At 32.9% G+C, this 24791-nt stretch overlaps 2 protein-coding genes across 4 annotated transcripts in view; both read left to right on the forward strand.

Moving 5' to 3' along the window:
* The first annotated feature begins 1164 nt into the window (after positions 1-1164).
* On the forward strand, positions 1165-13027 carry mop (tyrosine-protein phosphatase non-receptor type protein myopic). The gene is made up of 20 exons (XM_088266280.1): positions 1165-1360; positions 1449-1651; positions 3082-3404; positions 3688-4148; positions 4226-4416; positions 4572-4716; positions 5147-5381; positions 5917-6116; positions 7037-7169; positions 7263-7439; positions 7564-7695; positions 7788-7871; positions 7955-9784; positions 9983-10410; positions 10493-10639; positions 10717-10845; positions 10927-11108; positions 11212-11393; positions 11873-11995; positions 12540-13027. Exons 1-20 carry the CDS (start codon positions 1274-1276, stop codon positions 12761-12763), a joined length of 5616 nt encoding a protein of 1871 aa, XP_088122406.1. The 5' UTR covers positions 1165-1273; the 3' UTR covers positions 12764-13027.
* Positions 13028-17056: 4029 nt separating this feature from the next.
* Positions 17057-24791, forward strand: part of spir (spire type actin nucleation factor) — a 196809-nt gene continuing 189074 nt past the window's right edge. For all 3 annotated transcript variants that reach the window (XM_088266201.1, XM_088266202.1, XM_088266203.1), the window contains exon 1: positions 17057-17941. In XM_088266201.1, coding sequence (XP_088122327.1) covers positions 17656-17941 — 286 coding nt within the window. In that variant the 5' untranslated portion in view covers positions 17057-17655. The remainder of the gene's footprint in view (positions 17942-24791) is intronic.

Here is a 24791-nt window from a genome sequence, read left to right on the forward strand (position 1 = left end):
AAGCGTCAGTAAAACACAGACAATAAGCCTAATAGCAAACCGACGTTTTTCGCTTTCGGAATTAAAAGTTGTCCCACCGCATGCCCAGATCAATCTTTGCCCAGATCTAATACAAAAGCATCTAGGATTCCTGACAGATCTGCTCTTGCAGAGCAATTTGTTTTAATTTTTTTAACTAAGTTGGGAAACTTATTAAAAATGTGAAAAAACATAAAATTGTATCCCAATTTTACTGTTGATTTACTTTTAAAAGCTTTCAACTTTCTTTTCAAGCTTTCAAGCTTTTTACCTGTCACTGCTAATCTAAATAAAAACAAGTTTGTAAATTTATCACTAAATTTTCTAGAAGTACCCCGGTGTAGGCAATAAAAGGGATTAGTATTTAGTTCAATTAGTCAGCTAGATCCGATTCCGATCTGACCTTGGCCGGACACAGACGCTCACAACCCTGACCAGCACAGCAAACAGACTATTCGGACTTTCGGAATGTTTGACATATAAATCGGGATGAGATATTCTTCATCGTGGGTTACAATCTAAGTAATGATTGGTTTGCTGCTTTCAAAGTCAGTCACCATCCGCTTCTATCATCCGCTTGTCTTTTCAACTCAGCTTACCCGCTACAACGTATGTCGGAAATAATTTGATCCATATGGGTTATGCGGGGCCGCTCTCTGTAGTTTGCGTCTTCGCATATGCTTTCTACAATTGTAAGAAGCAGGCCTGGGTATCTTATATTATGGCCTATCCATTTGTATCGCTGTTGTGTTACTTTTTTGGTAGACATTACAGGCCTTGGTTATTATAGTCTTGTTGTTATGTACATGTTGCAACCAATTAATCCTCAACATACGCCTGTAACACCACATCCCAAACACCTCCACCCCCCCCCCCGTTCTGTCTGTCCGAAAGTCCGATGGGATATTATTATTCAGAAAAAGTACCGCATACTTTGTAGATACATAGTAAAAAAATCTGAAATATTATTATCATTCTCATTGGTATAATTTTCTTATCGAAAAAAAAATTATTTCCAAATACATAGTTTATAGACAATAATAATCCAATATTTCTGCAGAGTGAAAATACCCTATTCCGAATTCAAAGTCCGAAAACTGACGTATCCGCAAAGCTGTTTCAGTAATTGTCTATGTCAAAGTGAACTTTTATTTTTCTCTGGTCATTATGTCTTATAATGTCAAAATCAGTGTTGAGTGATAAATTTGGTAAATAAAAATAACGCAAATAATACTTATCAATCTGATTCGACGCAATGGAGGCAGTTCCTAGGCTGCCTATGATCAGCTTTGATCTCAAGGCGAGCCACGAAAACGCAACATTTGGTCCTAAATTAAAACAGGTATTAAAAAAAAAACATTATTGATTGAGATTATCCAATTATGATAACCCGATGAATAATATGATTTACGCATTTTTCTTTTCTTCAGTATATTGTAAGTTTTTATCGCGAGGACCCTGAATCATACAACAATGAAATACATCAATTGGAAGGACTCAGATCGGCGGCAGTCAGACCAGCGTTAGATTTGACTGGTTGTGCCGCTCTAAAGAGATATTTTTGCCAGCTGAAATCTCTGCACAGCCGTTTTCCAATGAACAAAGGCCAACCCGCAGCTGTAACATTCGCATGGTAAAAAAAAAATACATTGTGGCGATATCTGTAAAATATTTTTAATATAAAATGCATGTCATGGGTTACTAAGTAAATAATTACTTTACCTGCATATATTCCTTAACTTGAAAATATTTCAATTTATGCTTTATATTATCATAATCTTTTTGTTATCTTTTGCTTTTAAAATGAGTCAACTTTGTGAAAAACCTGTTGATTATGTCTAGAAACTCTATTTACCGATCTTTTAAAATATATTTTCTTTTGTTATTCGTCAATAACCCCAAACTGTAAATGATTGGTATTGTTTTTTAAATGAGTCATTTGCCATTGAGTGGGACAAATGAAGTTGTGAAAAAAAGTAAATACGTACATACATTTTCAAGTGATGTGAGAAGGCACTTCTCTGGGGAAAATTTGTATCATAACAAATTTCCTTCTCGTTTTTTTTATCGTGCCCATCTTCGTCCCACCCAATAGTGGTGGTATCATTTAAAATACTAACAATAGAATGTGGCTACTGGTCTATTTAACACTAGAATCCCTGATATATATTGAATTCCTAGAAACGTGCTTACAATTGGGAATTATTGTAATTGAGGGAGTCTCACTATTGATATTGCGCAATATGATCACTTTTAAAATACTGATTATTGATCAAAAAGTTTCACTCTTTTATATATTAACACATTTTTATTGGGCGGTTTTTGTCATCAACCCTGACCCTTATTAAATGTAGAGGCTTTGCGGGTTATTCCTTTTAAAAATGATTCCTTTAAAAAGTGTCACAAAGTCACAAAAAAAAGGTTTACTAATTAGGATCGTATATTGATAATAAATAACCGCAAACCCGATTCCGATCTCTAGAATGTTTTTTGGGGTCTTTCGTTCTAACAAAAGCAATAAAATAGAACGCTTATAAGCGTGTTTCGCTCTATACTAGCAATATGCAAAAGAAGCTTTTAAGTGTTTCCCGCAAACAATGTGCTAAATTAAAATATGTGCCATGGTAAGTCTTCCAGAATCTGATTTAACATTTTTAAGTTCGACCCCACTCTATCACAGTTCGTTTCCTATCGTTAATAACAGTATTAAATTTAAACGTTTATGTATGTAATGAGAATACAAATATTTATCGTTTTTAAAAAAGAATTGTTGACTAAAATGCTCATTTGTTATCTCTAATATTAATACATTGTTTGTGGCAAACGCTTGAAAGCGTCTTTAACATACGGTTGGTAGAGAGCGGGAGACTATAAGCGTTCTATTTGCTTACTTTTGGTAGAGTGCGAGACGCCAAAAAAACATTGTGCTGATTGGACTTGGGATTGCGGTTACTTGTGATTAGTTAACGAGCCTAATTAGTATGAAAAAACCGCCAGCCAACAATGTGTTAACGCACCAAGTAAAACAACTTACAACTATCACATGTTTGATAATGATTTCAGGAAAGACCTATTTGCAAACATTGTGTGCACATTACCGGACATACGTTTTGAGATTGTCTGTGTTCTTTATAACATCGGTGCGCTGCATTGCAAGCTCGGGGCTGCCGAGTCTCGAAGTACTCCGGAGAGCATGAAGGCAGCTTGTACCCACTTCCAAAGTGCCGTCTGGGCATTCCAGCATCTAAGGGAACAGTTTCCTCAACCCTCGGGAATTGACTTGAGTCCCGAAGTTATGAAACTCTTCCAGGATATTTGCTTAGCACAAGCTCAGGAGTGCATTTTAGAGAAAAGTATGCAAGATAACCGGAAGCCTTCTATCGTTGGTGTGTATTTTGAGAAAATACTATTGATAATCTTCATATTTCACAATTCGATACTTGTAAAATTTTTGGTTGTAAATGAGTTTTCATATATAATTTTGACATAGTATTTTCATGTGGTGTTGCATAATTTTAAAATATATTAATTTCAATCAATACTACATTTTCCTTTATTTATTTGACAAATATAAGTTATTATTATCACATTATAATTTTACAAATTTATTGTTTAATTTTGTTATGTTTATGAGAAATGTTTGTACTATCATAATTTTTTTTGTTTTAGGTGCAATTGGAATGCAAGTCTTAAATTACTATAAAGCTGCCCTATCTGCATTGGAATCATCTCAAAGTGCTGATAACTTTCAAGAGAATGTCGGATCTAAAATGTGCAACACTTGGATTAAATATATAACATTCAAAATCACATACATCAGTTGTGTGGTTTACCTATTCCAAGGCATGCAGTCGGAAGAACAGCAAAAAATGGGCGAACGTGTCGCTTTTTATCAAGCTGCCTGCGACAAGTTAGCGGAAGCGAAAAAATTATGTAAGGGCATGCCTCAAATAGAGGCTATTAATGAAACGCTAACATTTACGAATGATGTCGTGGAAGGTAAACGTAAGGCTGCGAAAAATGAAAATGAATTCATCTACCACGAAGAAGTACCAGATAAAGATTTGCTCTCTGAGCCTAAGCCCGCATCATTGGCAAAAGGCATTCCTGTCAATTTTAATGATCCCGAGGTATGTCGTTAGCACTTCACTATAATATTTTTTTTTTCTTTTCTACAAGTCAGTTATATGTATAAAAAATCTTACAGGTATCTGGTCCTGATATTTTTGGTCGCCTCGTTCCAATGGGGGCACATGAAGCTTCTTCTATGTATTCCGAAGAAAAAGCTAAACTCCTCAGGCAAATTATCGGAGCTGTAGACTCTAAAGATACTCAATTAACCGATTTTATGTCATCGTTGCAGTTAGACCAATTAGAAGCTTTCAATCGACCTGAAAGGTATGTTAATAAACACATTATAATTACAAAATAGATCAATATGTTTTACAAAATATATATTGTGTAAATGGACATAATATTGTTGACAATAGCAACTATAAAATCTTGTTTAGTCTTATATTCTGTTTTAGTCCTTATTTGATATTTTTTTTCAGGTTGCCTCAGGATTTAGTAGACAGGTGCGCTTCGTTGAGTGTCAAAACTGACGCTATCCAGACATTGGTGGACACAATGAACAACCTGGCGGATATTCATACGGAAGTAGAAAACATGTTGGCCGATACGAGAAAAATAATTCAGGTGAGACATTCAACTTTAAAATTATTTCATTTATTCAAATCAAAATACAATACATTTGCTAATTATATCTGTATTTAAATACCTTTCTTATAAGTCATGAAAGACCCGTTGGTTTATTAACATATTTTATTAAACAGATATCAATTTTGTTATAAAGGTTGGCTTAACACATTGTTTGCGAGAAACGCTTAAAGCATCTTTTACATACTGTCAGCAGAGAGCGGGAGACACTTATAAGCGTTTTATTTGCTTACTTTTGGTAGAGCGCAAGTCACCAAAAAACATTGTACTGATCGGCATTGGGTTTGCGGTTACTTGCGCTTAGTAAACGACCCTAATTAGTATACTAATTAGGGTTGTGGTTGATGAGAAATCCGCACGACAACAATGTTTTAAAATTCCAAGCCACTAATTTTAGTTATTTGTTTAGGAGGAAGAAGCAAATGAGAAAGAATATCAGCAGGTCATCGGTTCGAGGCCGCCATCCATCGTCAGCACTGAACTTTCCAGGGAAGCCAATAAATATTTGGATGCGCACAACAAGGCCAATGAAAGCAATCAAACTTTACATAAAGCAATGACTCTTCATCTTGCTAACCTCAAGATTTTAATGCTACCGCTCAATGAAATCGATTCACATATCCCCTCTTTGAATTCAATTAAAGGTATGTTCATTTAGTGATTTATTTTACTTTATTTAAGGATGCTGGTTAAACTCCTAAATAAATTGGATATATGTATGTATATTTATCCTATCCGTATATCCTAAAATTCCACATCTTCGTCTCCTCGCACTTCAAACCTCATTTAATTACCCACTCCTTTATCCCGCCTATCCACCTTACTATGAATATTTCACAGTTTTAAGTTCACATATCCATCCCTGAAGATGACAAGGTGCTTGTCGAAAGCAATTGAAGAAAAGTACCGATAATAAAATTACTTTAAAACAAAGTTTTAGTTATATAAAACATTTTTCCCCTATTTGTGAGTTATGTATGTTAGTTTTCAAGTTCATAAAAGTAAATTAGATTTCTGAATAGGGAAATGTTTTAACTATGGCTTTTACTAAATGTAATATTTATTTTTAGTATGTGATATAATAATTGAATCGATACTATTTTCGAGGTTGATGATCATGTATTTGATAAATATAAATGAAACCAAGTATGTATATGTCTTGTTTTGAATACCTCACAGAGAGTGTGGATAATGCAGCAATAGCGGAGATGCGGTCGCTCGTGGCCAAGGTGCATGAAATGCAAACCCAGAGGAACATGCTTGTGACCATGCTCCGAGAATCTGTCAATTCGGATGACATTACATCGCAACTCGTGACGAGAACTGGCGAGTCATTGGATGATATATTCAAACAGGAAATTGAGAAACACAGTAAACAGGTAATGAATCTTTAATACAAACAAATAAATGAATACCAGTTTTTTATAATTTTCATTTTTTTTTTTAAATTTTGAATGCTTACAACACAATACATTCATGAGAATAATCAGTTTAACCTACGTATGTAAGATATTTTTATTTTTTTGCTAACCATACTCGAACCCTTATCCGCACCCCAATGGTGCATAAGGCACTGCATCATATGAATGCAGAACTGCGTAATCTTGATCGTTAACACACGAAGGAAAGGTGATCAGCCCTCCACTTCAGGTAATATTGAAGAAATATTAAAGTGAAAAAATCACTTATATTTATTAGACCCCCCTCTGGGAATCAAACCCAGGACCTCCAGAACGGTAGCCGAGCGTGCTGACCATTACACTACGGAGGCGGACAAAACCATAGGCGGAGGCTAACCATATACATGCATGTAAATACATACACTGTATACATTCATTAAAAAATTTATTAACATAATTGACATTTTTTTTGCACCCATTAAGCCACCTTGTGTTTCTTGACGGTGGATTTCTTTTTACATACGTTTTTAAATTTTTTTTTTTATCTATTTTAACCTAATATGTATACACACAAAAAAAGAGAAAAAAAATATATGGAAACTATTTTATAATTTTTACAGAATTAACTCTTGATCATTTACCCATACCTTTATTTTGCCTTTGTTCCATATTTTATTTATCTTTGTTATATCGTAATACTTATATTAAATTTTCAATCCTGAAAATTTTTATATGATTTTGTTTGATCACTTTGTTTGATACAATTTTTTAAAATTTGTAGATGAAATGTTTGTTTTTTTTACTTAACAAAAACAATATGATCAAAAGAGTGAGGAAGTAATTTACTTTTCGTTTTCTGTAAAATTGTTTACTTTAATTATATGATGTATTAATTTAAGGTGGGTTTGATTGAGCAAAACATGATTGCCCAAGAGAACATTTTGAAAGCTTTGACGGATGCCTATGCCAAATATGCAACCACAAGAAAACTTATCTCTGATGTTATGCGTAAGAGAGAGACCACACTGACAGGTATATATTGCGTTTTACGATGATGAAAAGTTGAATTGTTATTATTTCCATTATGCGTGTAATTTGATATGTTTCCTTATTATTTTATTCCAGCTCTTATTACATCTTACGATACGTATGAAGACTTGCTGAATAAATCTCTAAAAGGTCTCGAATTCTATCGAAAACTTTCTTCAAATGTTTCGAGACTTTTGACCCGTGTGAAGAGCACGTGTAAAGTACAGGAAGAGGAAAGATCACAGTTATTGGCGAACAATACATCCAAGCAAGGTATTTAAAAAGATCACCAATTTTATTTATATTATTTAAAGTTATAACTCATCTTGGATGACAAAATTTATATATTTTTTTTACTTAAGCAATCTCAATTTAATATTATTTTAATAAATTCTAGTTCCCGCAGTTAAATCTTCTCAACCAGAAATAAATACATCAGTTTCCACTTATCCAAAGGACTCGTCTGCTCCCAAGCTTAAGGATTTTTTGCCGTACATGAAGAATAGAGCATCATCTGCTTATCAGCCAGGTACATTTATTAATTGGTTATTACAATTTTTTTTTTACTTTGTGACTAATTCTCCTACAATATGTATTTACTGATGTGTATTTTTCATTTAGGTCCTGAATTGAACCCGCCGGAATCTAGTTATATGAATCAGATGTATCCCCCTTACGTAAGACCGGCGCCAGTCGGTTCCGAAGGTAATTATGAATATTTTTTCCTCAGATGTGTGTCATGTTATATGTGTGAATTTGAAATTTTTTATGAATAATAATATTTTTAGGAAATAATGAAAATCAATCCGCCACTTATCCCGACACTTCGCTGACTAACCGACAGCCATATCAGATAGATGACGGATACAAAGGATACCAGTATTTGCCCCAAGGAACTGGTCAATATGCACCGCATTCTTTCCCAGAACAGCCACAATACCCATATGGAAATAATGAAAACTCATTTGCTAAACCGGATCCTGGGACGCATTATTATCAGCAGTTCAATGTTTCCGCCGTTACTGATGTCGGTGTATCAATTCAACCATCGAACAATTCCACCGATATGAAGCAGCATATTTCTCAGAGTGAAAGCCTTCCTTATCATCAGCAAACTCAACTACCACCGTATTCACAATACGCGCAAAGTCCCGCTGCTTATCCTGCAGTAAGTGGCGGCGCACCGGCATATGATAACAGCGCTTATCAAGCTATGGATAAAAGCCAATCTTACTTAACACAAAATACAATGAACAATCAGTACATGAATCAAAACTATATGAATTATAATCCAGCGTTGACTTCCGAGACATCTCAATTAGAAAGTAATAAATATGGAGGCGCTTATACCGGTGATATTTCCACCCAGATGCGAAATATGAATATCTCTTACTCTCAACAAAATACTAATCCTGAAATGTCATACTCGTCTACTGGTTGTCCATTACCTAATCAACATCAATTGGACCCATCATTATCCTCGGTTCAAAATATTTCGCTACAAAATGTCGCATATCCCGGAGTCGTCTATTCATCTGAATCTACACCTCAACAATATGGGAATAACACAACTTCAATATCTTCGGGAAACGCTTATTATGTCGATAAAAATTCTCAGCCAACTATGACTAACGCGTATGGTTATTCTAGTAGCACGCAACTGCCGTATACAAATCCAGCCGAGGGAACAATTTCTACCAATATAGACGTCCAATCGCAGGTTATTAGCCAAGAATCTGGACAAAATTATTATAATGCATCACAATACCCTAATGCGTATTCGACTTCTCAAACTGGTCAACAGCCAAACGATATGTCTGTGTCCCAAAATATTGCATCTGCATCTAATGAAAATTTTAATCCTTCACAGTCTTTTGTATATTCAAATCCGGAGAATGTTGGATATACGACATCCACACAAAATCCTGGCAATGTACAAGAAATAAAACAGGAAGCTCTGGAAGGTCCACCGATACAATCTCACATTCAACCATTTTCATCTACAGGAATCAAAGTGGAGGCTTCTCCATCCCAATTGTTAAATTCTCAATATAACACTACAAATCTCTATACAGAAAATCCCCAGGTTTCAATGAGTGCTGATGCAAATTCCGCTGTAACTCCAAACTATACTTCTCAATATACACAACCTGATGCAACAGCAGCTAGTAACCTACCTCAACCAAATGCATATGATAATTATTCTGGATATGCATACAATCTTACCTCTGGCTCTAATTATTATAATTATGGCTATCCCAATTCTACGGTGGAAATGCAATATGCCAATTTCAGTTCTAACGTTAGTCAAATGGATAATTTGTATACAAATGCTGGCACTTACGGAACCACACAATCTCCATCGGGGACATTTGATCCGTCGGTAGTTAATCAGAATGGTTCAAATATGTATCCTGGCCAAAACTCTCAATACTATTCCCTGCCTTATGGACATCAAAGTGTCGGATATTCTAATCCCAGCACGCCCGTCGATCAACCAAAAAACCAATCTGATGTTGCCTCTCCCAGTGATCAATATAAAACCTATAGCAGTCAAACATCTTTGACCTATGTTAATTCTAATGATACAAAGACAACCACTACTAATTCAGTTCAAGGTATGAATTTTATTTGATCCTTTTTTATATTAGTATTTTTAATTTATATATTGAACAGTAAATATGATTCTAACTGTTACTTAGTGAGGGATTACATTGTGTTCAGTTAAAGATTAGATATAATTAAGCAATAAAAACACATTAAAAAACCGAAAAATGAACTGTATAGGAATATTAAATGATTATTAATTATTGCAGGTACTGGTGGTTTTAAACCACTCACTCCGAAAGAAGAAATTGTGGAAAAAACTATTGAACCGCCACAAAAAGTTGATGAACCTTCCGCCATTGATTTGCTCTCAGGATTGGATTTTACGGTAGAACAAAAACCCTTGATGCCAGAAATAAAAGTGCCACCTATATCGGAATGTGCCATTCGAAAAGCTCCATCCCTCGAAGATAAGGGAAATAATATTAGTAAAGTTCCCGAAGAAGATATCTCTCTCATGTATGTGAAGATTTCCGACTTGCATCCTAAAAAAGATTTGTTTTCTGACCCGAGCTTACTCAACAAGTTTACTCAGGAAGTGAAGAGTCTTCAGTTATTTGTCGATGGGTTTACAAAGAAAACTCATTCTGGCATAACAATGCTCGATTCTAAATGGAAAAAGATTCAAGATGGACAGGTTTGTCTCTATATTTTTGTTGTACTTATTTTTAGTAAAATTTTTGGGCAAATTGACTTTTATTTTAACATTTTATTAACAGGCAAAAGAAAATTCAACCAAATCAACTAAAATTGCCAAAGATAATTTGGGTAAAAACGCATCTCCCGATGTTTTCCCCTACGATGATACTCGAGTGGTACTGAAGGTGGATTCTGATGAGAATTATGTTAATGCTTCTCATGTGAAGGTCAGTTCTTTTCTGTTTATTGAATCATTCACCTAAATTTATCGTTATCTTGAAAATTAATACAATTATATTTACAGAAAATATCTTCATCATGCATTCCGATGATAGTTTCTGATTTGCCGATTGAAGAGAATTATATATCCTTTTGGCAAATGGTCTATCAGCAAAAAATTGCCGTTATTGTGTGCCTTCAGACTGAAATAGAAGTGAGTATTTAAATTATAAAATACATTTTTAAAAAGTTATAAAATTTCATAATTCACATTTTTTGTCACTGTTTTTTGTAGCTGCAAGGAAAATTTTATGGCCCGACTGCAAAGCATCAACAGCTAGAACTGTCTCCGGATTTTAATGTCACACTTATTGATATCGCCTGCAATGTAAATTGGACAGAAAGAAAATTGGTCATCCAATTTAAAAGTTTCCAACACAAGATTACCCACTACCAGATTAACGTTTTTCCAGCCAGGTCAGTAATTATTTCTACCTTTAAAATTTCATAAAATTTGCCGACAAAAAATACTGTAAAATTATTGATTTTAATATAATTGTGTTTGTTTTTTTATTAATAGAATTGTGAGTGCTCCATTGGTACTGTTAGTAGACAAAGTTCTTCAAACTAAAGATGAGAATATGAAGGATGTATTGCCGAATACATTGGTTCACTGTAGCACTGGGGCTGGTAGAAGTGCTCTTATAGTTCTCTTAACGATGGTGATGTGTCAAGTACGAGCCGGATATGCCGATCTAAGAGGTAATAATATTGTCTGATCAACCAATCTCCGGCTAAAGTTGCCAATGTGCAATTACATCAGTTTTTTTGATATTGTGGTTTGAAGTTTAGAATTGGTCTCTAAATCTTCTTAGATTGTTATCAAATCAGATATTCAGGCTCAAAATCTATAATTTAGTAAAAAATAAAATTGCTTTGTTTATCACATTCTTGTCAAATGAAAAATATAGATTTGTGACTTAGGCATTGGTAAGACAATGCGAACAATTTATAAAATATTATTTATAATGTATAGGGAAGATTTAAGAAATTATGTGTATCGAGGGCTCAAAATAGAAATTGGAACCTGAATTTCGATAACTCTAGGGGTCCATAATATAAATACTTAATACAGTCCATTCTCTTCCACATTGCGACTACATTTGCAAGAATCTTATTTTTTTCTTCTGAAAAACATTAAATTGCATTGTTTTCTTTATGTTTATTGTAATTTTTTTCAGACATGCTAGATTCCGGATTCCTTTACCTTTGCAGTACCAGAACTAACATATTAGAGGATACAAAATATCTTGTTGATATATACAGAACTGTTCTATTTTATGTGCAAGGGGTTTTATGTTCCGGTAAGTTTTTTTCTTCACATAACAGAGGTATTATTTCATTTGAAAACTGTTTTTAACAAATTAAACATATTTTGACACTAATCAGTACTATCAAAAATTAATATCAAATTATATTAATCTCTTAATGGTTTATAACAAACCTCTCTTCTGAAAAATGCACTAAAATTTACGCTAAGAAGTGTGGTGACCATGTACATAATTATATTTTTTGTATACATTACCATAGAGAAGAACAGTGCATTTTTGTAAGAAAAAAAACCTAGCATGGTGAATAATGTTACGCTTATAGGATGCCTGCTAAATGTCGGAATTCAAAAATGTTTGTTTAAAAACTGATTATTAACGTAATGAAATAACTAGAGTTACCTATTACTTATTTAACTATTTATATTATTACTATATCTAAAAAAATGTAACTGCTAAATGCCAAAGTGATCAGCTATCATTTTTCACATTGTAATATTAGCTTCTCACTAAACTAACTATTTTTACCATTATAAATTTATTTTTAAAATGGTTTATATGTGAGTATTTGAAATTTCAGGAACTGTAATGTTTAACGGTGAAGCTGTGTCAGTGCCCAGTGGAGCGAGTGTGCCCCCTCCCCTAATACCGACACATTCCCGCCAGCACTCTGCGGACCTGGCCAAGTTCAGCAAGGAGAGCTTTGAAGAGATGAAACAGGTGGCCGGATTGAAGAGTGGAGATATGAAGGATCCGCTGAGCTATTTAGATCCCTTATGGAGTCTTAAGAAACGCAAGGAATAGATTTGTACCCTTTTATGATATATATGCATATTTATCATTGTCATGCTATTCAAAATTCATTTTTAATTTTTGATAATATAATATCCTCCTTTAATTACTGTTTTTTTGTTAGTGAATATCATTTTATGTAGTTTATTGTATTTAATTTGCATGATATTAGCAATTAATCTTTGGCATAAAAATTCAATTAATTATGTGACCAATCAACACAACTGAAATAGCTGGTCCTTAATACATATAAGAATATAATAGTATTTATACAAATTCAAGTAAAATATAAAATAATGCCTTTTATCTTTTGACAGTGACAAATGGAGAAAAATATAATTATGAAATTTTCAATGCATGTAATTGTTTCATATGACAATTATATTTTTATTCATTTCGGTGCCTTAAAATTCAAGTAATATTTTTTTTGTGAGAAACGTGCTATTATTGTAAAAATAAATATTAAACATAAAAAAAATTATGTGAATCTTTTAACGGTGATATTAGTATTCAAATATTTTTTTTTGTATATATAAACAATTGCAGGCACTTCAATGTTATATTTGATTGTTTAAATTCTTTAATGCTGACCTATTTACCTTTTCTAAATTTATCCTGAAAAAGTATGTGATACAAAAATACTATGAATCCCAAAGTTTTTCTTGAAAATCCTCCTTGAATTCGAAGCCGAAGAGAATTTCAATACGGCCCACAATGATATGAAGTTATATATTGCTCATTTAAAGATTTTTCAGGTACTGAATACATACTACTTTTTTATTTACTTAAACATTCTGATGGCTGTCAAAAATTAATGTGTAAATGTATGAAAGTTGAATTGTTTACTAATTTTTCAGAGATTTATAACTAACGTAACGTATCAAAGTACTTTATACTATTTTTTAATTCATTATATTTGTAATATTTGAGTAACTACACCCTTGAGGCGATAATTCACAAAAATGGCGCTTAACGAATAATTCATTATTATAGATAGTTTTAATACAAAATATATCATGGGAAGTGAAATATGACTGATAAGGTTATTGTAGGTATGAATGGTATTTGGAATTAATGTCTTAGCATATTTTTTCGTTCCAGAATTTTATTTTATTATTTTAAAATCACAATTTATATTATAAACCATGGTTTTCTTTTTTTTGTTGCCATTTTGACTTGCAAATTAAAGTTATGGTTGTATTTGATTTGATGATATTTTAAATGTTTACAAAATATTTTACATTCTTTTCACCTTAATTAAGTGTTTATTTTTTTCGTTTTAAAATGTATTATAATCTATTTACAAAATTATTCCACTACATATATTGTAATTCATTTTTTAAATTGGTTTTCAACATTAAAAATAATCTATGTATTGATTTATTCTATTTGTTTATTAACTCCAATGGTAATAAATATTATATATTATCATGCTATTAATATTGTTATTAAAAAAACTATTATTTAATTTAATGAATATAATTTATAGTTATTATTATTACACTTTGTTTCTTTGTATGATGGTATAATAAAAAATAATAAACAAAAAGTGTATTTTATTTTTATATTTACAATTCCATTATACTAATTATTTTAGGTTTATTTTTAGTTATATTTGAAAATATTTTTTCCCTAAAAACGGCATCACAACTTGCTACTTGAAAGAGCGCAAAACGCTCAATATATTTCTGTATTTATAAATGCTTTATATAGCCCAGAAATCGCAAAATAATTTTTAGTTAAAAAAATATATATATTTTTATACATTTGACAATGCTTCAGTACGCGAATGCAAAAAATACTGCTAAGGAATTTTCAATTTGAAGAAAATAAGAAATTTATTTTGGGATTTGGTACCTTGTTTTTCTCGATCATGATATTGGTTTGAGCAGCAAACTTCTCAAACTTTTTTGGTGACGGAACCGTTTTACAAACTTAATGTTTTGCGGGGTCTTAAAATATGCGAGACCTGACAATATTTTGATTGTGTCCAAATATTTGTTCACATACATTTCATAAAGGTTTTTGCCAAATAAAACTTATTCAACTCAACCAAAGATGGTGATAGAACTCACATGTGAAAGAACGAGTTAATTAAAGAATATATACAAGTATCGAAATTTAAGTAGTGTGGTTGTTAATCGTGGGTAGAAATGTTAATGTTACACGTTTATAAAGTGATCACTTAAACCGGCTTATGACAGGTCGTAAGCCCTGTAAATACCCAAACTTCCATATTCTTCTTCATTTTTGTTGAGATGTCAAAGCAAAACCTGGTTTTAGGTTAATAATTTGATTATAATCATTTGATGAAAAAATATAAAAATAATTACATTATATTTTCTTGAATGTTTTTCGCAGATACTTTGTGGCACATTTTATAAACTTTATAAAATAAAACGACTTCGTTTTAACCGCTTTTTATTGGTACACTTTTTCCAGCCGGTTTCGACAAGAACCTTGTCATCCTCAGGGTTTATGTACTATTTCAAATTTAAATCACATTTTCATATTTTTCATTATATTTTGGTATCGTAAGGGAAAGGTAATTAACTATAACCAAACTGAGTATTTCAATGTTTTACAATTAGTTCATAAACCCTGAGGATAACAAGGTTCTTGTCGAAACCGGTTGGAAAAAGTGGTTAAAACAAAGTTTTTTTTAAAATAAAAATTACATTATACACTATTGACTTCTACGGCAGTATACAAAACAATACATTATAATATTTATTCCACTGTAAATTGATAAAATTGTTTCTATTTCGGGGGGGGGGGGTAAAAGTTGTTTAATTTTAATTTTTGACCAATTGTTTAACTAACCCATCGTGGAGAGCATTTTGAGAACCGCTGGTGTAGAGTAGAGCTTTTTAGTTCCATTTATAGCCTTTTCTAAGATATTTTTCAATTATACATAGTTATATGGCCATTAGAATAATTTTTATCTTTGTTCTCGAAAATTTAGTATGATTGATTAAATACCGGTAAAAGATTTTAAAACAACTGCATGAATTGGCCCGAATGGAAACCAAGATTTTGATTACCGAACTTGGGAATGTGGCGGGAGATTTTAGAGTTACATGGCCATTTTTTATGTTATTTATAAAAAGGTTTTCGTGATATTATTATCAGTACCTACTTTTTCTTTATGAGACTGGATTACCGATTATAGTTCTGGATATACATATCGCTCACTCCTTTCAAGAACGTCATAAATCAAAAATCGTCAATTTTGAGTTGTGCATGTTTTCGGAATGCCCAGAAAATGTACTATATCCCAGCAAAAGCGGCATATTTTTATCTTAATATTTACCCGCCACAGGTCAGAAAGTTTTGTTTTTGCATTTTGAAGAAAAGGTACTGTCTAATTATTTTTTAAAATAAATTAAATATTTTTCAAATGCAGAAAAAATCTTCAGGTTTTACTTAAAAAGATCTGTTGCACAGTAAAAAGTTCAATAAGTGGCTTGATATTTATTTTTAATACATTGTATTATATTTTTAAACTTTAAAAACGTTCTCCTGAAAAATTGAGTTTTTTGATTTATGACGTTCTTGAAAGGAGTGAGCGATATGTAATAACAGCTGAAATCCGAATGCTTATATTGTCAGCTGGAGTGTCCCTTAGGGACAAAGTAGAGTTCGCGCGTTCGTGGAAGCCTGGGTGTAACAGACATCAATAGTAAGGTAGAGAAAAGGCAATTGAGATGATATGGCCACATAGAACCTGAACATATTGTAAACCAGGCAATTATATTATTTATTATTCGGCATTAACTTTGTGGAATGACACGTTGATTATTAAAAACACTTGTACAATGCCACACACAGAATTTTATTTCATTACACACGACTAGTTTCGAAAACTACGGTTGATTTCATCGACAGATGAATAGTTTTTACTATTCACCTGTCGATGAAAACAACTGTTATTTTTGAAAATAACAGTTTTTTGTTGTTGTTTTCGAACTGTTATTTTAGAAACTAGTCGTGTTTAATGAAATAAAACTGATTTAAAAAAAACAGGCAATCGCCATGGATCTTCCTCGAAAGATATCTTGAGGAAGACCAAAAGTTCATGGATTTTACAGAAAGATAACATGATTCGAAGGCATGGCCTAGGTACGTTGTCCATGATAGAAGGACCTACTACCTGAGATCGAGGAAAGCTGACCCCAACAGTATATAAAGACGATAGGTTGTGATGGAGCCAGGAAGAAGATATTATGTGTTATTATTTATTATCAAAATTAAAATAAAGATAGTGGGCCGGCGTGCATTGGTGTTAGATCTGTATGGCATAGTAGTGGTGAGCGGCACTTTAGTAAGAGCGGCCGCCGCTAGTCGTACGATCCGGCGCGGTGCGGCGAATTTGGTATTTTGTGTTGATTCCGAAGTGCGTCTGCGCTGGACGTGTGTTGCGGTGGTAATGTTTTTGGCTGTCAAAATCGGAAAAAATCTACGTTCGGTCAGCGTGTAAATAAACAAGTGTAATTAAATATATTTTACTATCGAAATAGTTCATTATTGACATATTGTCGATATACAAAAAAAAGTGAACCGAGAATTCTCCCCGAAAAGTGATTTTTTTTTTAAAAACGTACAAAATATTATGTAGGTAGTGAAAACAATAAATTTTAAACGTTTTATATTATAACTGTGCAATTTTGTAGGTGTATTATATTCATTAACAACTATTTTCGACAGTTCGAAGTTGTAGTAAGATAATTTATTTATCTGTATATATTTTTTAAATTACATATTTCTGTTTATTTTTTTCGGCTTATAAATCATTGTGACATTCGTCGCGCGATGTAGAGCGATCCATTCGCGTTTAAAAATCGCGCAGTTTCGCGTCAGTTCGGGGTGAGTAGAATGGATGTTCGGTAAAAAACCGGGACGTTATGAAGTCCAACAAGCGCAGCTCCGGATCGGAGGGCGGGGGCGCCGACGTGTCCCTGGACGCCAAGGGCTGCGTCTCGCTGCAGCAGGTGCTGGACGCCTTCAACGCGCCCATCAGCGAGGAGCACGCGTGGGCGCTCTTCCACCAGGGGGCGGCGGCGCTGCTCGAGGGGCTCCGGCGGGGCGCCGCCCCCGCCGCCCGCGCGCCCCGCCTGCCCCGGCACTTCTTCCTGCACAAGGACGGCACGGTGCACCAGCGCACCCTGTACCCCGACCCTTCGGATAAAGGTACGCACAGCCCTTGAATATTCGGCAATCTCAACTTCCCACTTTTGTCTCCATCCTGAGTATTGGTCTGCAGCAACAAATAACACCTCCTTCGCGATTCCGCAAAAAATCTATTTTGCGAAACCCTCTTCAGCTCCTCATACGTTGAACAGCCCATGTCCTCGTATAAGTCGCAATGATATTCCCGTCGTGGGCATCCTCTGGCGTTTGTTTCCATTTTTTAAATATATTTTTTTCAATATCCCGTAATTTATATCAACAATAAAAAAATATATATATATACCCTTATAATGTTGAGGGGTGTGTGTCCTTGTTCCTAAACTGCAGCATATTTGACAATCGATAATTTGCCCATGTTAAATTAAGAGTATTAGTAGTTAAATTAAGCTCAAAAGTTGCCCCTATCCCAGGTGATTTTGTGAAGCTTTCATGTCGTACACCTGTGGTAAAATAAAATACCAAATCGTTTGTGAGATACGAGCAATTTTATTGTATCTTTTTCAGATTTTCATAAATGCACAGATTTCTAAAGAAAATCAATATTTCAGATTTTATGAAATAATCTCGCGTTCAATTATAAAATATCTCCTGAGGCATCTATAACATATATGTATAACATATTTTTTGATTCTGAAAGCTTATTGCTCATTACTTTCTGCATTAATCTAAACTAGAAAAAAAAATTAATTTTCGCAGAAAAAACTTTTGATGTTATTCAAAATAATCTAGTAGATATTTCAGGACTAAATACATATTCAATATTAAAGTAGCTCATTATGTAATTAACTCGTATAACTTACTGATTCGCAATTGATACCCGTTTTATTTTACTTTTATTAAATTCCTTTTGTTTCGAGACAAAGTATACTATATTTTAAAAATTATGTACCTACTGTTCTAAAGACCGCTATGTATTGCTTATAACTACAATAAAATAATTCAGATTATTTTTTACGCCTATACTATCTTCTAAAATTGTAACCATGTATCCCTTACACTATTTGATTTAAAAAGATCAATATATGTATGTAATTAAGTATACACATACTTAATATTTACATCGTGCATATTTGATGTACGTGTTTCAATACTAAATATGTTTTTTTTAATTCTTTTTTCATCGATTTTACTCCTATATTTATTATTATAAATGAACTGTAATAATGCCATATAGGCATTTATTTGCCGCTTTCTTAGCACAAATTATTATTCAATAATATGAATTTAGTAGTTGTTTGACGATTCGTAAGTAACCACGAACGTGGGCGTAAAAAGCTCTACTATTTAATATAACAGGGCGAAGATTCCCTAGGAAAGTTAACGTATTATTTAAGTAGTGAAGATAACTTTAACCTTACTTCGGAACTTTTATTTCGTACGACTTTCGTATTTTAAAACTGGCTTAAGATTAGTATTGTCAGGAAGTTTATGATACCGAAAAGAAAATTAGTGATAATTGTATATTTTTTTCACCGAAAGCAAAATTAAAGTATCTACTTACGTAGTTCACATCTTTTCTCTGAAATTCGAGCTTTGCTATTGTTTCGTATAATTCTTATTTTTCACGAATCCAAATATATTTGCTTTCTTTATTTGGACATCACATGAACGGATAGTCTTGATTGGATAGCCGTCTGATTGCAAAATTAGTGCCCCAAGATTTATTCCTGTCAATTTTTAATGGTCTGGGTATTGTATTATATTTTTTCATTTATGTAAAGTATAGGCCAAGTAGCAACGCGAACAATGGAATTTTTGCTGTCATGATTTTCAGATGAATATAAAGATGTTTATTTAAAAAAAAAAAAAAAAAACACATTATAGTTTATACGAGTATGTTTGTATTTAAAAACAAGGGCGGTATTTATAGGTAATCATGTAATTTGACAGTAGGGCGCACCTCGTTTAATGTTGCAGAATTTACACAGAAGCCTTTATTAAAGGGTAAAAGGCTTCCCGAGTTACTCGTTAAAAAAGGCTGTCTTTATATTCACAATGTATCAACCTCTAATCGATGATAAAACATTTTTATCACAACAATTTTTCTCTTTCAATTTTTGAAATATACTGTAAAATGTTGATTATTATTATTTTGAGCATTGCTTTATAATGTTGATTTGTTTTACATAATAATTTTTATTAAATTTGATAAACGTACGCTAATTACAAAGCGGTTTACTGGTAGAGAAAAAAAATACGTACAATAAAAAAAAACCTTTCGTAAAATCGTAATTCTATTAATGGTAGTCCGCCCTCGTGTAATGGTTAGCGCGTTTGGTTACCAATCTGGATGTCCCAGAGTCGTCCCATGTCAAATATGAGTGTTTTTTTCATATAAATATTTATTTAATATTTCCCTGGACTCAATATTGATCACTTTGCCTTCATATAATAAACAATCAACTTAATATTCCATCAATTTGATGTAGTGCCCTGCGCACCACTTTGTACGAATAAACGTCAGTAATAGTAAAATCCTAATTATAATATTATATTTAATAAGCGAATAAGTTACAATCATAATTTATTTACTATGTTTAGTACATTCACAAGATATGTTTTTAGATTTTTTTCTTAAATTAAACGTAATTTAAAGTGCTTTCAAGCCACACTACATGAATTCCTCCATGGCGATCGTGCGAAGCTCTAATGCAAGTACGCATATAATGGATTACTAACATACAAAGGTAAACTGAACATGCTCACGAGCTAGTTTCTTTGAAACCGCAAAACATTCTTACGCATTTTACTTATTAACTTTTATAATATTTTTTGATATCTAGATATCAGACAGTCCGTCGCGCGTTTGATATGTATTAGTTTTTAAATTGAAACTTCTTAAGCGGCAATTCAAAAATCGATAATTAGAGTGTTTGGAGAGTTGGGAGTGATATTTAAAAAAAATCACGTTACATCAGGCACATTTCGTTACACGAGAGAGAAAAAACATATGACGTAGATAGAATAAGAAAGATACGCCACGGGAGTGGAGCAAAAGAGAGCGAAATATAGGTACACAACGATACAAAACGATAGACGCTACATATGAACAGTGAATTACCACGCGTTGAGTAATATTTGTCATTGTGTTTTGTAATTATTTATGCAAATTTTGTATTGAGAATTTCTTTTGAGATGCTCTATTTCTCTCTTTGTCTCTTACACTGAATCTCTCTTATTGTTTATTTTTTTAAGAATGTTCACTTCTATCACACGTACGGTGCTGCGTGCGCTTTTATTATGATTATAATGGCTATTAATTTATAGTTTATCAGTCATATAATAGTTAGCTCTGGTTTGTATTCAAAGTATTGTAATACAGCAGATGTCAGCGGCTATAAACGACGATAATAAGGATTATACTTGTAACATAGGTAACTAATTATTTGGTATCAAATGGTAGTATTATCGAGACTTTACTGCTTGTTTCCAATCCTCCCAATGTTTTATAACAATACCAGCGTAGATTAAAACGGGATTAGCGCGTATCTGAGGTGTCGATACCAGAAGTTTTACGACAATTTGATTATTGCATTGCTATGTCAGAGATATGTTTACGTCAAATGCTTGTAAATAAAACGAGCTAGGCATACATAACACGGCTTTTTTGTAATTTTTATTTATTTAATAAAGTTACGATTTTTTTATAACTTAAATTGATTTGCTAGACATTTCTACTTTTAACATACCTTAATACTAGTTACGCTGTTCCTCTCCAATAAAAAGACTAAGCTCTTGTGCTTGGAGAGGGACTTACCATACAGTAATTGTTTATTGTTTATACTTATAAATGATATAATACTTTTTTCCTTTGTATTATTTGTTTTGTTTTTTTTTTTAATTTGTACTTACAAAAGACATTGAATTTATTCTTTAGAATTTCAATATCTTCTATTTTTTAATAACTGTGAGAAGGTTAGGTATTGAAAGATATAAACAAAGGTTCCCAAATATTTGAAATTCTACTGTAAAATCGAGGAAAACTTGGCACAATCAGGTATGTCAAATACTTGAAAGCGGCCGGGACAGAAGTTGTAATAATCGTCGGGTATGTATGAGGAGATGCATGAATATAGAAGAGGCCAAGAGTGTTTGCAAAGACAGAGTGGTGTGGCGTTCGATTCTCTCTGCCTACCCCTGCGGAAAGCGGCGTGATGGTTAGTTAGTTAGTTAAAATCGTTTTGGAATCTCGAAGATGAACTTTTCTTTAGATTCAAATATTTATCACTCTTTAATAGTTGAAGAATCGCTGTTTTTTTCGGAATGTTGAAAATAATAATTTTATTGAAAAAGTTTTTTTTTAAATGACTTTAATGTTTGTTCTCTGAACTATTTATCCTATTTACAAATACATTTTTATTTCATTGCTTTTTTATTACCGCATTAAAACACCGCGTAAAATTCTTATTTTTTCTCACAATTCGAGGCAGACAAAGGTGGTATAAAAGTCTTCCGAGAGCTCCACGGGAGTAATGTAAATTTGACAATAGAATTTGAATCTAAAGTCAACTTGGGATATGTTTCTGGGAAGCGAACCCGGTTCCCAGTCTCCGGGCTACAGCTACGGGACAGGTAGTGACCAACAGGTAATATGGGTGTGTTTACTTCCTCGGGGATGAAGACCTAAAGCTCTAGTGCGTACTCTTCAATGAATTCTAATAATAGACATTTACTGTCACGTCACCCCAACCGATATCCACGAGATATTTATTTTGTATCTTGAAATTCTCACAGTAAGGATAAATCATGACATTTCGTTTATAAGTCTTATGACGTAGGTAATATCGCTCACTCCTTTCAAAGACGTCATAAATAAAAAAAATTGTCAAATTTCATTTGTGCATATTTTCGGAATGCCCAGAAAATGTACTATATCCCAGCAAAAGCGGCATATTTTTAACTTAATATTACATACGCTACAGGGCAGAAAATGTTGTTTTTTGCATTTTGAAGAAACGGTATTGTTCAATTATTTTTTTATAAAACACTAAATATTTTTCAAATGGAGAAAAAACCTTCAGGTTTTACCTAAAAAGATCTGTTGCACACTAAAAAGTTCAATAAGTGGCTTGATATTTACTTTTAAAACATTTTGTTATATTTTTAAACTTTATTTATTTTTGTCTTCTCAATAACATATTAAATTTATTTTGGTAATGTGGTTTTAAATTGATAAGTATCTTTTACGTGAAAGTAACGTTATTGTTGAATTTCTGTTTTTTTTTTTTTTAATACTAGAAATTCACTATCATAAAATTATAATTTAATAATATATTTTAATATGATTTTTCAGAGGACATTGCTGGTTTAGAATAAATTTTTACAATATTTTTTTTATAGAAAACGCTCTTGAAAGCTTTCGTTTTACGTTTATTCAATGTGTGTATTTATATAATTTTTTTTATATAAAAATTAATTTGGCTTGTCTGCCTCCGTAGTGTAATGTTCAGCACGCTTGGATACCGTTCTGGAGGTCCCGGGTTGGATTCCCGGGTTGGATAAGGGTTTTATTTTATTTTTTTTATTAATGATCTAGCCTATACAAGTTAACATCTTATATTTATGTTCATTAAATAATTTCTTTCTTCAAAATCTAATAATGGTTTTGAGCAGTCCTGTTATTTTCTAAAGCGGTGATAATCGAATGTCGTGTTTTGTAGAAAAAAATAGATTTCAATTGCTGATAACTAAATTGAGTCTAAAATAGCACATAATTTGGATTTAATAATATTTCTCTACAAACCTTCTTAAAATATATAGCCTATGACCTACGATGCTGCACCGCCATGCGCCAGCCGTATGGGCGGCAAGGGCGGGGGCGGGGGCGGCAAGGCCGTTGCTCCACTGATCGATACAGCCCCTCGCTCCCGCCGCCCCCTCGCCTGACCCGCCACTTCCTCAACACAACCCGCCCAAAGCGTCTCGTCTTGCTTTGAGCAACTCTGAAACTTTTCCGCCCCTTGCCTGCGTTGATACGATTTCGCGATGGTAGAAAGCTAATTCGTAAATACAGCACGACCTCTGTAGTCCAAACTCCTCTGTAATCCGAAAGCTCACTCATCCCTCCCGTACTTCTTGAAAACGGAAATCCGTGCTACCACTAACATTGGGCCAGTTGCAGAAATGTTTGACGCTGAAGTAGTAGCAAGTATTCCCCATTCAAGCGCGTTGTCTGCCTTAAATACATACTTGGAATGGGCCATAAAACTTAAAAAGTTGAAGCCCAAGTAGGGTCATGATAAGTGGTGTTGCATAAGCCAGAGTAGCTCAGAGTCACTTGGACGTAAGGTAATTAAAAAAAATGTAAAATATTTGATTTCATTAAAAAATTTGAATAATTACATTTCAAATTTCGCAATACTTATGTATTTGTTTTATTTGATAAAAGTACACCGAATATATATTGTGAAAATTTAATTAAAAATACACTACAGATTCTCTGAACTGTTATCCGAACGCTTCACTAGTCCAAGCAGAGGGTGAATTTTTGGCGCTCGCATTATAGAGATCCTGCTGTAATGCTAAGGTGACAACAAATTCGATGTATCTTGGACGTATAAACAACAAACAAACCTGACACTTTTTCATGAGATAAACGTATGGGTCCTTTAAAAAGTGTATTTTAAATTAATATTTTGTCATTCTGAGTTGATACCATTTTTTCCGTGTCTTATGGAATTTAGTATAATTTTTAGTGTTTTCATAATCCAAGTTATCTATTCACGAGATGAGATAACCTCAATTATTGCATGTAGTTGTGTAATTACCTATTCTTTTTTATTTTGAAGCTTTGTCTGGTATCTGATAATAGCTTGCATTAAGTAAAGCAATAAACGCTTTTTAATGAATT

This window comes from Brachycentrus maculatus, unplaced genomic scaffold, assembly GCF_059751285.1.
Source record: "Brachycentrus maculatus isolate JH-2025_06_01 unplaced genomic scaffold, ASM5975128v1 h1tg000263l, whole genome shotgun sequence".
NCBI lineage: Eukaryota > Metazoa > Arthropoda > Insecta > Trichoptera > Brachycentridae > Brachycentrus > Brachycentrus maculatus.